This window comes from Leptonychotes weddellii, chromosome 1, assembly GCF_054177405.1.
Source record: "Leptonychotes weddellii isolate Sample4059 chromosome 1, ASM5417740v2, whole genome shotgun sequence".
Taxonomy (NCBI): domain Eukaryota; kingdom Metazoa; phylum Chordata; class Mammalia; order Carnivora; family Phocidae; genus Leptonychotes; species Leptonychotes weddellii.
Window position 1 is genome coordinate 170,747,182 of NC_138369.1, and position 15,853 is coordinate 170,763,034.

Consider the following 15,853-nt stretch of genomic DNA (forward strand, 5'->3'; position numbering starts at 1 on the left):
CAAATGTAAACTTCTTACATGTTAATATGAAGAATAAATGTCTCAGGGCTATGAAAAAAAATCCTTTTCTAATGTCATGGAGTTTGATGCTCACTGAGTTATATTTTTAAAAATGCCGTAAGTACTGACCTGAAGTTGTTGCAGGACTTACAGTAGAGAAATTCTCCAAAGGTGCTGGAATAAAGTAAAGTTGATTTGAAGTTTGGCATTATAATATAAAAATATTGCAAAATAGTGAGTGCAGTTTTAATATCATTCAAAGGGCATCTGATCTTTTAGAGTTCCCATTTTATCCTAACTCATGCTGGATGTTTCTATCATTATTTGATTGCAATACATTTGATGAATTTCCAGAATCTCTATGTTCTCTTTATAAAATTTATCTATGCAGAAAGTTTGCTTATTTGCTTATTTAAGAAGGATACCTATTCATCATAGTAATTATATTTAAGACATCTAATATAACATTGCACACCAGATCATGTTAAACTTAGAACCAATGGTTTTGCCCTGAAATATATGGAAGATGTCAAAATAATCTTGCACATAATAATAGCTACTGAAAATCAAGTCCTGTTTATTTATTTATTTATTTATTATTTTTTAAGATTTTTTTTTATTTATTCACTTGAGACACAGAGAGATAGAGAGAGAGAGAGAGCATGAGCAGGGAGAGAGGCAGAGGGAGAGGGAGAAGCAGGCTCCCTGCTGAGCCAGGAGCCTGATGTGGGGCTCTATCCCAAGACCCTGGGATCATGACCTGAGCTGAAGGCAGATGCTTAACCATCTGAGCTACCCAGACGCCCCTCAAGTCCTGTTTAAATATGAATTGCTTTTCCTATAAAAGGTAAAAATTAACTGTTTTCCTCACCCTTTAAAATATTTAATAGTTTAAAAAATATAATGACAACTATGTAGGTATAAAGGAAACCAAAGCATAACCTTATGAAAAACCCTCATCTAGTCAATTTGTTTTTATTCAAAATTGTATTTATGAAAAGTATGTGAAGAGTTATAGTGTCTTCTACTAACTAGGTTGTTTGCTTCAGTATTTCTTAATTTCTGCATTGTCTTATTCCTACAGGATCTATAGTAGCTTCATAAATAATACATGGTAGATTATTGATAAAAAAGATAATAAAATAAGGTTTATAAGATTTTTTTCATAAAGATTTTAATATTTTATTTTTTATTATATTTGATTTGGCTGTGAGCTATATAAAAATCCATGGTATTCATGAAAATTTCATCCAATTTTAAATGTAATAAATTAAAAAATTCACATGAGACAAGTAAATATTAAACTTCAATATCTAAAATAAAGCTTGGTATCATGTTTATGAATATGTCTTAACATAGTTCAAGGAATTAAATGTAATCTCAACGTGTGGAGCATATTCTTGAGTTGGTGTTGTGATATGGTTTACTGCATCCATGATATTTATTCTAAGTTAACTCAAGGATATGCTTTTATTGAATAAATAAATATTTTTTAAGGCCACGCCCAAATAGCCCAACTGTAGGGAGTCATAAAAATAAGTTTCAGCATACCTGTTAATTCATTTGCCATTAAAGACCTCTAGAAACTGATGCATATCCAACTAAAGATAGTAAGAAACCAAGTTTCTGGAAGAAAATGACTACGGAGAAAGTACCGATCAAGGCTGTTCAGAGATAAAACCATTGTAAACAAACGAGTGCAATGGATAAGGGCACAGACATTAGGGTTAGACCATATGGGTCAGAATCTTCCATCGAACTCTAAATAACTGTGTGATTTAAGGCTATTTATCAACATTATCTGTGCTTTGGTCTTCTCATCTCTAAAATTGGGGGGGGGCAGTAAATACACCATGTAATAAGATTAACATAAGGATTAAACGTGTAGATAAGTAAAGCACCTATTCTAATTTAGAGTAGTAGTTTTTAGCTCATCTGAATCAGACAAAGATCCCAAACATTCTCTACTCCAGCAGTTGTGCCGGAGGGAACAAAGCCATCACTAGAGGAGGCTCTTAAGAGCATCAGTTGTCTTCTCACTAAACAGGTGCAACAAGAGACTCAATGAAAGAGAACACTGTGCTTGATGAACCAATACCGTAAGGAAAAGCAACTAGAGGTCTGCAACTTCAGATCTGCTATCACTAAATCAAAAACAAAACAAAAAATTTCAGCATGTTTTTATACATTTGATTTAGAGACAAACCTATACTGACTGATCTCATTCTGTAGTAGTTATAATAATAATAATAATAATAATAATAATAAAATAATTAAAGCCAAAACTGCTTAAACTGGTGTTAGGCTATTTAAAGTTTGCCTTTATTCCACTTGATGTGGATATTTATATATTGATTCACTTTCTGAAGTCCAACAATTTCTAAATTCCAAAACATACTTGGCTCCAAGGTTTACAGATAAGGAATGATGGGCCTGGCAAATCAGTAGTATTGTTCTCAACCAAAATGAAGACATAATGTAAATATTTGTTGAATTGAATTGAATGGGGGATAACTAGAATGGAATATTTAGAATAACCTAAATATTGATAGACTATTATTATTGATGCCTTATCTCTCTTTCCCTTTGATTGATTCTTATTTTAAAATTGCTTATTTTAACATATATTGCATTATTTGTTTCAGAGGTACATGTTAAGAAAAAAAAAAAAAGAAGATAGTAGGAGGGGAAGAATGAAGGGGGGGAAATCAGAGGGGGAGACGAACCATGAGAGATTATGGACTCCGGAAAACAAACTGAGGGTTCTAGAGGGGAGGGGGGGTGGGAGGATGGGTTAGCCTGGTGATGGGTATTAAAGAGGGCACATTCTGCATGGAGCACTGGGTGTTATGCACAAACAATGATATCGTGGAACACTACATCAAAAACTAATGATGTAATGTATGGTGATTAACATAACAATAAAACATAACAAATAGAAAAAAAATAAAAAAATAAAATTGCTTATTTTAAAAATGAAGTTTTATTTTTTATTAATAAGTATCTGGGATGAATCAAACTCATTGACCTCTCTATTTTTCCCTCTCCTTCTTTTAAGTTCCTAATTAGAGAGTGGGCTTGACATTTGACTTTGTAATTTAATAATGTCTATGATTCTCTCAGAAAGTAATGAGTGTCCCTTACTGTTGGAGGGTTCCTGCAAAGTCAGGGTGTGCTTGACAAATACCAAGAATGTGATGAGACCCACAAACATTTATGTATGCCAATATTTTCAGAACCTTTTTTGATACTTTACAAACTTTTCCTGACTGATATATTCCTTCAAATATGGTTTCTTCGTATTTCGCATTTCTCATGTAAATGTGCTACCTCAGGCAATAAGACATGTTCCTAAAGTCAAGGCGATCCCACTGCTTCCCTGGTATATAGCTAGAATTTTAATTTCATAGCTTAATGATTCAAAGAAATCAAATAATGTTCACAGATACCTGTGATATCAATGCTGTTCAAATCAATATGGAGAGTGACCAGTTGGCTGGATTTATTTGCTTCAATGCCTTGAATCAGTTCTTCTTTTACATTTTCATCTGACACCCACTGGGCAAAGAAAAGGTCAAATACAACTAAAATGCTGCCATTTCTGCAACGCAAAAGATGATATAAGAGGAAAAAGTCAGACTTCATCAAATGATTTGTGCTTAATTCATGTAACATGTCTTTGAAATTCTCTATAGTTATCACTTTATTACACCTATGTAGTAAAACTTGGTAGGTTATGTCAAATATTATCTTTATTTTACAGGTGGAAGAAAAGGAAATTGAAAGACTAAATGTTTCTCTAAGAACACAGACATATCCAGAATTGGAATCTTGAGTTTTCTGCATTAGGACCCTAATCCTCAGGCCATGCTATTCCGCAGGGTTCCCTGTGTCAAATTAAACACAGTCACATGGTATCATGATGTTTACTCATAATTTACTGTTTTAAGGAAAGAAAAATGTGTATTTGTAATTTTTCACAGATTATTTTTAAGTAGGGAGAAGTCTAAGAGAGTTTCACTGATTCAGAGAAGTTTTCTATATAGTTTATAAAGGTCTGATAGTAAGCTTATAGCAATGAATCTGTATCTACTTTTTCTTCTTTATTCTTAATATAAAATATCAAAATATGCCTTGATTTCAAGGGATAGAAAGAAGACAGAGACACTTGGGATTTGGGGGCTATTCAGTCAGTTTCATGGTCAAGAGTTGGGATTATTTTGCCTACATTATTCCTGACCATAACATTAGAATTCAGTAATATGGTCCAAATCAAATTCCTTTTTATTTGCCCCCTGTTTTGAAACATACATTTAAAAAATTTTCTTCATTGGTGATTTGTTTACAGTTTAAAGAAACATAAAAAATGAACAATTTTTTTTGGCCCAAGAGGGATACTTGAAAGACTTTTGCTCTCCTGCCTACACTTCTGCTTGGCTTACGGTATTCTTTTAGGGTAAAACCACTTGGGAAACAAACTTTAACCCTGATCTTCATTGTGTGCCCTTCAGAAAGCTGGGGGGTACTCAGAGCATACTTGGATCCTAAAGAGGAAGACTAGGGAGAATCAAATTGTGTCTTGCATGTTTGCTGGTTTTGAAATTTGGGCAGTTACACTCATATCCTTGTGGTATCTATCTCGTATCTCTGTTAGTTAATGAGATTCTCCAAGGACTTCATCAACTCTAAAAGCGCTCTTTATTTGTTTGTTCATACCCTATCTTGGTAGAGCTTAGAATATTTTTTTTTCCTCCGGGACTATATATAGGATCAAAACATTCCTTGAAGATCATAGTAAATCAGCATCTCCTCTAGGTACGATAAGCCTCCTTAAAGTCTGTGTCACTATACAGGTTCATAGTTTAGCAGAAATGATTCCTTTCTACATAGCTGGTTTTTCATTTTTGAAATGAACTGGCTTACTCTGATAAAACAATTTCACATTTCCCTTCTATTAAATAGATTAGTGTAAAAAGTTAGAATGTTTAACTTTGCTTAAATCATAGTAACCAAATCTTATAAACGAGAAGGTTCCTTAGTAGCTGTTTAGTTCAGGGTTCTCCAAACTTAACCATACATGGAACCACTTGCTGTCTTTAATAATGATACATGTTGTCACACATTATTTTTTTTTATCTACTCTTCCATCTTCATTAATTTTTCCATGCTGGCTGATCCCTAATTTTATTTGAGAATAACTCTCCATTTTCTCAGGGATGTCTTCTCCAACCATTCCTTATGTCAATGACAGTTTTATTCATGGGCATATGACTGAGACTTGATGAATGGAATCTGAAGGGACACTGATGAGAAACTTCAGGAAAGTTTGTCCATATCTAACTGAGAAAGGCTCATAGTAGACTATTCTTCTTTTTTGTTGAACATTATTATATTTACATACGATTGCCAGATCTGCCACTTCCATCTTGGGACCATGAGACGAGCTATGGTTGACAAGCTAAAGATGGCATAGTGAAAGAAGGAAAGCACCTAAATTCCTGATTATGTGATTGTCATTGTACCATTGAATTAATCTCTGCTGAAACCTCTTGCTTTCTTGTGATGTCAGGTGATAAGCATTTGTTGGTTGTGGTATTTTTAGTCATGTGTTCTGTTAATTGCAGTTTTAAAAATCCTGAGTGGCATACAGCTCCCAAGCTTTATTCCATATTTACTTAAAGAGAAGTTCCAGGAAAGGGAGATTACTCTATTTTTTTGCACCATATGATATTGGCCAACATTGTTATTTTAGCAATAAGGAGATTGAGGCTCAGACTAATGTAGGTAACTTTGCCCAGAGTTATACAGCTTATTGCTATCAGAGATAGGAATGAAATCCAGAGCCTCTGTTTTCCAGATGCGTTTTTACATAGTTCCCATTCCCATAGCCTCAACCGACACTATCAACACCATGGGAACTATTTGTCAAGAGGAAAGACAATACAACACATTTACTTAGATGCAGGTCCAGGTTTTTATCTTGCAGTGGTACCAGATTTTTATATCCAAAATAGATAGAGAAAATAGCAAGTTGGGTTTTGGGGGAGGAAGGAATAGATATTTTTTCCCTCCATAATTTTGAAAGATAGAATCTCCTCTTTTCTTTTCCTCTCTTTCTCCCTCTGCCTCTCTCCTTTCTCCTCTCTGACACTCTTCCCCCTCTCCTACTTCCCTCTCATCCCATCCCTCCCCTCTTCTCCTCTTCCCTCTTCTTTTAATTATGTCTCCTTAACGGCCCTTTGCCCCCAAATAGTTAAATCCACAGTATTAATTATGGACAAAATTAAATACATTTCTCTGTATTCATATCTACATTTTAACCTTATCCTTGGTTGCACAGTAGATAGTTTTAATTCTGATAAAACATCAGTTCTTTCTTTTTCTTTTTTAAAAGATTTATTTATTTGAGAGAGAGTGTGTGTGTGTGTGCAAGCAGCGGTAGGGGCAGAGAGAGAGGGAGAGAAATCCTCAAGAGATTCCCCACTGAGCGCAGAGCCCTATAGAGGCTCCATCCCAGACCCTAAGATCATGACCTGAGCTAAAATAGAGTTGGCCACTTAACTGACTGAGCCACCCAGGTGCCCCTCAGTTATTTCTTTATGTAATTTTTGACTAAACACTTGTCTTTATTTTATTTAGTTAGGGGGTGAAGAGGTAAGGCATTTTTGGTAGAGAAAGTACAAGTCTGGAATTTTCCTTCACTGAATTGAAAGTAACTGGACTAGTGCATTCTCAGGCATAAGACATTTTGTATAAAAGATGTATCTTCTTAGTTGTAAATTATACGTTGCTTTTAATTATTTATACTTTGGAAAGACAAGATTTCATACTCTATATCCACACAGTTTTATTTGTTTATTTATTTTTACAAATAACTTCTTTTTTTTGTTATTTTAATTTTTTAAAAATATTTTAATTTTTTCAGTTAATTTAATTTATTTTAATTTCAGTTAGTTAACATATATCACATACAGTTTTATTTTTTAAAATTTCTTTTCTCATTCACTGTAAGTGTTGAGATAAGAGACATATATGTAGAAATCAGGAAAACCATAATAAACATTTGTGTTTCACCTAATGAGAAAGCTAAAGTTATTTGATTAGTTAGATACTGATCTTGATCACTGCTGTGAGATTGATTTTATTTATTAAGGTAAATGGGAATTCTTCCCTTAGGAAAACAACAACCACCACCTAACAATGGCTATTTTCATTTCAAAGCACTTATTTTAGTGGAATATCTGTTTTTTTTTTTTTAAAGCAGATAAATTCTATCATTGCACAGAGTTTGTGTGTAATAAATCAAAACGTTTCTTATCTCTTATTTTCTTAATGATATTGATAACCTCCAGGGTTGCTGAGTAAACAAAAGTCTTTCCTTTCCTAACTTTGTGACTCATCTGTGCTCAAAGGGCAAAATAAGCTGCATATTGCTGCAAAGGGTAAACAGCACTTTATTAAAAGAATCAACTGCTAAATGCTCTCTGAGTCAAAGCACTTTCCACAAAGCAGCATAACATAGTGTTCCCAGAGGAGAGCAAACTTGCAGGTGGCCACACACACACACACACACATGCACACCCATGCATACACACACGCACACAATTTAACACACAATCTGGGGGCTGATATTAAGTAATATTTTTAAAAGGAAGAAAGGATACCTTGATGACTCAGTTTAGTTTTCTGACTGCTCTCATTTGACCATATACCCATGAATATAGTGTGAGGTGAATTGAAATCAATTAACCAAAAGGAAAATAGGTATTTTAAAGGATTTTTAGATGTATTTTTCACAGTTGGTGTGGTAGTTAGTTGAGAACTCAGTTATTTCTGTTGTCTGATTTTATCAATTGGAGTTTAAAATAATCTGTAAAGCTAATTAGGAGTCTGCCACTTTATTCTGATTATGTCATTTCATGAATGATTATTTAAAGTAAACCTAAATGTTTGCTTGTTGCTTTCTTTCCTGCTTCTGAGTTTCTTTTCCTACTTTTCTCTTCTCAGTCTCCCAGAGAGCTGAGACCTATAATTTATCTTACAGACATTTTCATGAAATTCCTTTGCATTGTATCTTTCAAAAACTCACTTCTGATTTAAAAGTAGTCCAGCTACAACTGGTTATGAGTATCTCTACACTGATAAAGTGTATTATTTGTAAATCATTATAAAATATATATCAAGGTTTAGCTACTACACTGGTCTTTTAGGTAGCTATAAAGGAGGATAAAGATATAATTCCTCAGCTCGAATAATTTACAGTTTCCAATATAGTGATTTTTACCATCTAGAGAAATAAAAGAGCACTTATTAAATATCAAAAAAAAATGCTGGGGTTTTGATAACCCACCAAGACAATATATAAAAGTCTATATTCAGCAATTTTTCCCAATCTAGTGAAAATAAAATTATCCAGCATGTTATGAACATGTGGATATGAAGAGTTCCATTAGCAAAACTATCCTAATAAACTCTGCAATAGACTCTGCTTTGTATGGATTTCACTGGGCAGAACCCGATATAAGGAGAGGCAAGTCCCTGGGATACCTCTTCTTAAGAAATGCTAAAACCTTTGAAAAATCTGAATTAATGCTTTATTTTTTATTTTAAAGATTTATTTATTTATTGGACAGAGAGAGACACAGCAAGAGAGGGAACACAAGCAGGGGGAGTGGGAGAGGGAGAAGCAGGCTTCCTGCTGAGCAGAGAGCTCGATGTGGGGCTCCATCCCAGGGCCCTGAGATCATAACCTGAGCCGAAGGCAGACCCTTAATGACTGAGCCAGCCAGGCACCCTTGAATTAATGCTTTAATGCAGAGCTCCACACTCAATCCTCTACAAAACTGAAAAAGGGTAACTGGATCCACACACTCCAAAATAGACTTATTGCTTAAAGTGGCAAAAAAAGTCTTGTATGCATGTTTTTATCCTCACAGAATATTGAATAAATATATTAAAAATAGGCTTTTGAGAAAGACAAAAAACAACAACAAAAAACAAACAAAAACAAGCAAGTATACAAACAAAAACCTTTCCTAAGAGTCCACATGTCTCCTTCCAGTCCTGATATTGAGCCAATGAAAGAGATTTTCAGAGATAATAAGCCCCGGCAAACAAGAGTGGAAGTCTCTGTACGGTAGACAGGAATGAAGACAGTAGGTGAGTATAGGGCTGTCTGGCCATGGGGACCAAGATGTCATGAATATGCAGTGAGATAAAGAATGATAAATATAAGTAGATAAATAGATCAGAAAGAAGAAAAATAAAAGAAAGAAAGAAAGAGAATGAGAGAGAGGGAGATTCATCATCTTTTTGTTGTTGTTTTCATTGTGACTTCCACTGATAGGATTAGTTTTGTGCCAACAGGAAATGGCAAGGCCCTGAGTTTCCTTCTCCTCATGAAATAATCCTCATTTGACCTCATCACTGTTTTTCTAAACATGATCTCTGCCTTTGACTTGACCTTCCTTCCCCAATTTGGCCACTAAGAACTAAAGATTCTTTTACTAATGTCGGTACTCTTGTCAAGAACAGGTACCCAGTATCTTTGTTGCCAGGCTGTCTGACTCAGCTGTTTGTGATCTGAGGTAGGAGATCAGTCTTTCTGGGTAGTTAGACTCATTGCATTTCTCCAATGACCTAGAGTCCCTTATGGCTTCCATTTGTAAAAGGTTAAATGTCAGACTCCTAGGCTTACATTCCACACCCTCCTGATGTCTCAACATCTTGGTGGGCACTCATTGCTAGAAAATATCATTAATATGTTTCTCCCTTACTACACATTGCATCCATCTTTACAATCCATCCTTACAAGCCATTAAAAACCAGTCCAGGTCACCTGTAGGGATGCTTACCTGACACTCTAGCCCCAGTTAGGTTTGTCCCTGACCTGCTCACCTCAGCATCTTGTACCTGCATATAAGGTAGCAATCGTCATACGATAATATAATCATCAGTTTGTCTCTCTTGTTAGACTATGAGCTCCCTCGGAGCAAAGAATATGTTTTTGATATCTGTATTTCCAGAAACCTAGTTAATGTCTGTCTCAGTGTATGTGTTCTTTATTTTTTTTAATTTTTAATTTTTTTAAAGATTTTATTTATTTATTTGAAAGAGAGAGAATGAGAGCACATGAGAGGGGGGAGGGTCAGAGGGAGAAGCAGACTCCCCGCCAAGCAGGGAGCCCGACGCGGGACTCGATCCCGGGACTCCAGGATCATGACCTGAGCCGAAGGCAATCGCTTAACCAACTGAGCCACCCAGGCGCCCCAAGTGTATGTGTTCTTTATATAAAGTCCTAGAAAAGAAACAATCCTTATCCTTGACAAATCTTGTTGATATATTGAGTACTATGTTAAGTGCTACATGTTTTCTTTAACTCGTCCTACAGATATAACAATCAGTATACTCTTACTAGGGCGTTAACTTTCTGTTAGAATAGAATTTTAATTAAAAAAATCTAAACTGATTCAACTGAAGCATAGGAGTGTTACCTATTCAAGAGTCCCTCGGGTTGGAAAGGCAGGTGGTGGAAGGTTTTGTGAAAGATGCAAGACACAGTCTGAGAGGCATGAGACAAGACTACCTAATGAGAGGAGAAAAGGGATGCCATTTCTGGTTCAGAAAGAAGAATTGATGTAGCATTTAAGATAGAGATGCATTTATTCTGTAAAAAAATAAGACCTACAACCAGGATCAGTGGGTCAGGGCCAAAGAAATAGACATGGTTGAAAATAAGAAATAATTTTCCAGCAACTGAAGTTAGAAACAAATAAAACACATCAGTAACAATGATGCTCACAGCAATGTTGAAAATGGATTCCTAATTTTTATCAGATATCCTTGTATGAGGGAGTCCATTTTAAGCTGTATGAATCTCTTTCTTTTGTTGGATGACAATGAATTTCCTACCGAGGCTGTGGGCATTCCAGCCTCAGGCAGGCAAGCAAGGGCTAGATGACATCATTTAAAATATTTCCTCTCCTGCATTCTTATGACACAAACTGTATATACAACTTGCCATGGACGTCTAGTAACATTAGTACATGATTGATGATGTATGTGTATTAAATGACAAACTGATAAAAGTAAAATTCATGAATATTCACATTTTATAGGTAGTGACTTAGCACTGTCATCTTCTGCTTTCTGGGGACAACACTGAACACATGTCCTCTTTCCAGTGACTTACGGTGTAAATGGAATGTAATGACTGAACGTCTTCCACATGTTCAGAGCAAATCAAACACTCTATCTGCATCTGCATACATTCAACCTCAGCCCCCTCCATATATCTCTGCAAGATTTTACTTAGGAGAGAGAAACATTTAACATAAGATAAATTACCCAGAGTAATTATTTGCTACTAGTATGAAAGTTTATGCTGTGACACTTTCCTTTTTCTCTCCTTAAAAAAATGTTGAAAATTTTAAATCTTCCCTTTTCTCCTAACCATAGGACTCTATAATAGCAAATATTAGTAAATATTAGCAAAAAATCACTCTTTTGTGATTCTGTGTTCTTTCTATCAATAGAAAAATTTTGAGCTATACTCACTCAAATTGTAAAATTCTTGAGTTTTTATATTCATTTTTCAGGTTACTTGATTGAAAGATCTCATCCATCTAAAAAAATTAAAGTTTTAAAAAAGCATATTATATTTAAGACAAACTTTTGTTGAACACTTTAAACAAACTGATCTTTCTGTTTTGCTTCGAACTGGGTTAGACAATTTCCTTCTCTGTGGTGATGGGTCTCATACGTTTAAGCATCCTGGGCATATTACATTTATTTACTAATTTTCTCAAAGTAAGAAAATGGGATCTACATACCTTCTGGCAAGTAGTTAGTGAAACTATGTTTTAAAATTTTAAATCAGCTGAAAAAAGACATTCTCCTACCATTTGCTGAAGGTCAAAAGCAAGAATTTTGAAATCCACTGAGAGTTTGTCTTGCAAATTAGGATTATATGTTGCTCCAGATGTTATTTTCAATGTCCCTCTGGTTTTGTGACTTTCTCCAAACGCTGGATCTAAATGAATTAATAAAAAATAAAACACTAGGAATGTGAGTTATGAAGAAGAGAGAATATGCACATTCCAGTTGATACTCAGAAGTAATGTTCTTGCTCCATGTGTTGGTGTGGTAGTTCCTGCTTTTACTTTGCAAACATCATGTTCCATCATTAGGTGCATTTTGTGTGTGTGTGTGGCCATGTGGTTGTTTTACAGGATTCAAAATAATCTTCTTTATCCTACTGTTTTTTTCCTTTTCTTTGAAATCTAACCCACAGTCTAAGCTTCCAAGTGTTGTTGTTGTTGTTTTTTACTACTGAAATTCCTGTTGGAAGATAAGGGATAAACTTTCACCAATTTTGGGAACTGATTCAAGGATTCATGGTGAGAAATGGCCCATTAAAAGTTTTTAAAAGTTCTGTAGCTGCTTTCACATACTTCTTGAACACCTAGCATCCAGGGACACTGTTGGTTTTCTACACATGCATTGCTGTGAAGGTTTCAGCGTGTGTGTTACTTTGAAACATAGACTTGAAACTACTTCTTTTATTCTAATAATGATAAAGTTGGCATGTATGACCTTTTGCCTTTAGATGGTGACTGTTGTTATTGGAGAAGTTATTGAGAATGCTACAGAAAGTATATTACCTCAATATAAGAAAATCTAAGGGAAAAGGTAACAAATTGAATATAAACTTGGGTAATAAAATGTGCCATCCAGTCTCTCAAAATTCCTTTCTCAGAATATCTTTTTTGATATATATTTAAATTTAAATGAGACTCTTCAACTGAGACACAATGATGAAATCATTTGTAAATGTATTAATAACGATACATAATTCCCATGCTATGGTATGAGAAGATGTTATTTCTCCTTTTCCCAGATGGGGAAATTGGAGCTAAGATTCATTATGAGCTGAGGTGATAAAGTTAATAAGTTACAGATTTGGAATTTGGACATAGGTTTGACACAATTTAGAACCCAGGATCTGTCATAGATTGATGCCAAACTTCCCAGTCCAGAAGGAACATTAGAAATAATATTTTAAGCAATAAACTGGCATTCAGTCTAAACAGCTATCATTGCATAATTGATGAATATTATCATTTATGCCATTTTATTTGTTTTTAAATACTCAAAATTACATTTAGATTTAAATGTGAAAGACAAGGAAAGACTGAAGAACTGTCCTGCATTGGAAGAGACTGAGGGAACAGGATAACTAAATCCTGTGTAGGAATCTGCTTTGGATCCTGAACAGGTAAAGGGCATTAGTAGGAAAACTGGTAAAATGTGAATACAGTGTGTGGTTTGGTTAATAATATTGTACCAATGTTAGTTTCTCGTTTGTGACAACTGTACTATGGATATACAAGACACTGACATTAGGGGAAGCTGGGAGAAGGTTATATAGGAACTCTACAATTTTTGCAAGTCTAAAATGATTTTCAATAAAAAATAAAATGGCGTATGAAAGGTAGCATGTCTTATGTCTTCTGGTATTCTATTAGAGATTTAACTCAACTCTCTTTTTATATTTAGTTGTTCACTATCAAATCATATTAACACTTATAAATACTTATTTTAATTTTACTTATAAAATAGCTTTTGTAACTTCACTGAGCATCAAAGATTCCAATGGACTCTCAAACGATTACGTACCCTTCAGGTTATTTACAGAATTTAAGTAAGTCTAAAGCAGCCACTTTTCTACAAATCTAAGCAAACCTCTCTATAAAATACCCCAAATCTTCTTTCTCTTGAAAACACATCCCTTGTAGATAACTATAGTATTTAAATGAGATTGTATTGGAATTATTTTATAAAACTATAAAGTATTGATACAAATTTAAAAAGTTACTTAAGGGCCACCTGGGTGGCTCAGTCATTAAGCATCTGCTTTTGGCTCAGGTCATGATCCCGGGGTCCTGGGATCGAGTTCCGCATCGGGCTCCCTGCTCAGCGGGGAGCCTGCTTCTCCCTCTCCCACTCCCTCTGCTTGTGTTCCCTCTCTCGCTGTGTCTCTCTCTGTCAAATAAATAAACAAAATCTTAAAAAAAAAGTTACTTAAATTTGTCTCTGATTCCTCACCTCTAAAATGAGGGTAACCCTGTGGCACCTGAGTGGCAGAGTTGGTTAAGCGTCCGACTCTTGGTTTCAGCTCAGGTCATGATCTCATGGTTGTGAGATCAAGCCCCGAGTCGGGCTTCTGGCTCTTCCGGGAGCAGAGTCTCCTTGGGATTCTCTCCCTCCCTCTTCCTTTGCCCATCCTGCTTGTGCTCTCTTTATCCCCCCTCTTTCTGTCTCTCTCTTTCTCTCTGAAATAAATAAATAAATCTTTAAAAATAAATAAATAATAAATAAATAAATATATAAATAAATAAAACAAGGGTAACTGTAACAACTAATTCATAGGTTTGTTGTAACAAGAGAATACATTTGAAGATCTTTGAAAAGCTGCTGGTATAGATAATTTAGCTCTAAATAATAGTTACTTTTCCCCATTTCTATTTATTACAGATTGCTATTCAGGCAGCTTGAGATCTTTCTAAGTCTACAATTACATCCAAGGTCCCTTATATTGTTACAATTAAAATTGTTGGACTAATAAGAAAATGAAAATATTATTCTCCAGAAATAAGCAATATATTTCCTTTAACCTTGCCTATTTATTGACTTGACCAGTCAACAATGTTTTAATATGTTTATGATTTAAACTGTATCAGAAGGGATCCACAGGCTATGAAAGCTACCTTGTTATACGTTCAAACTAAAAACTTACTTAACACTTTATTTTAAAAACTTAGTCTCATGCTTGAATTCTGAATTAAATTCTATATTATACACGAGCTAATTTTCCAATATTCTATGAAGTGAACTACAGAAAGCATCTGAATGCAACATAGATATCTTGTCACGAAAGCATAGCAATGAATAAAATGTATTGGTGGGAGAACTGAGATTAGAGTGGGCATGTTCATCTGGGAGATGCTTCAGTAGCCAAAGCCATGGGACTTACCTCTTTCTGATTCCTTGATTGCCAGCCAGGACACTGCAAATAATCCAGCACAGACAGCCACCAATAAGACAAAGAGAGCTGCAAACAGGACTTCATAGGTGCTGAGAGAATGGTGCCTTAAAGGTTTACTTCTTTTTGACACCATTTTTGGCTTTTGAAAGTATGATAATCTAAGAATTGTAAAAGAATGTAGACCCCTCAACCAACTAGAGATTAAATCCTCTCAAGTTGTCAAGGATTTGTAAAGCAACCACATAAGTCTACCCTAGTGTTACTAGTCAGCGTAAATGAGTTTAGCAACATTATGTCTCTATATGTTAAATAGCTTAAAAAGGGTGGTTAATCTTTAAGAAGATATTAATGAGTAAAGATATGCCCGGAGTTATAAATGTTAATCACCTGAACCATTTGTTGAGGTGAATGAAATTAAATGCATGTTGTAAACAAAAATGACTATCATTTCAGGAACTATTAAGAAAAATATGAAATTCATGGCAAATAAATTAGTCATTAGGCACATGTACTTGATATTTGTAGAGAGTTTCTAACAGATCAACCTTCTACCTTCTGACTCAGGTCATTATTAAGGCATTTGTCCTGTTCTGTGTAGGTGTAGACATTATAAAAATAACTTTTATGTACAGGTATATATTAAGCCCAACATATATATTAATAGGTGTCTCTCTCTCTCTCCCGCACCCTCCTTCTCCCTCCCTTCCTCCATCCCTCTTCCTCTGTGTGTGTGTGTATATATGTTTATGTGTATACACATATACATATTTCCTATTGAGATAATCACAGATTTTGTAATCTTCGTTA

At 34.8% G+C, this 15,853-nt stretch overlaps 1 protein-coding gene across 1 annotated transcript in view; it reads right to left on the reverse strand.

The window, feature by feature from the left end:
* TMPRSS15 (transmembrane serine protease 15) overlaps positions 1-15,179 on the reverse strand; it is a 113,658-nt gene extending 98,479 nt beyond the window's left edge. Inside the window, exons 1-5 of the mRNA XM_081798898.1 lie at positions 15,035-15,179; positions 11,901-12,031; positions 11,557-11,624; positions 3,450-3,601; positions 130-174 (exon numbers count right to left, since the gene is read on the reverse strand). Coding sequence (XP_081655024.1) covers positions 130-174; positions 3,450-3,601; positions 11,557-11,624; positions 11,901-12,031; positions 15,035-15,179 — 541 coding nt within the window. The remainder of the gene's footprint in view (positions 1-129; positions 175-3,449; positions 3,602-11,556; positions 11,625-11,900; positions 12,032-15,034) is intronic.
* Positions 15,180-15,853: the final 674 nt, after the last annotated feature.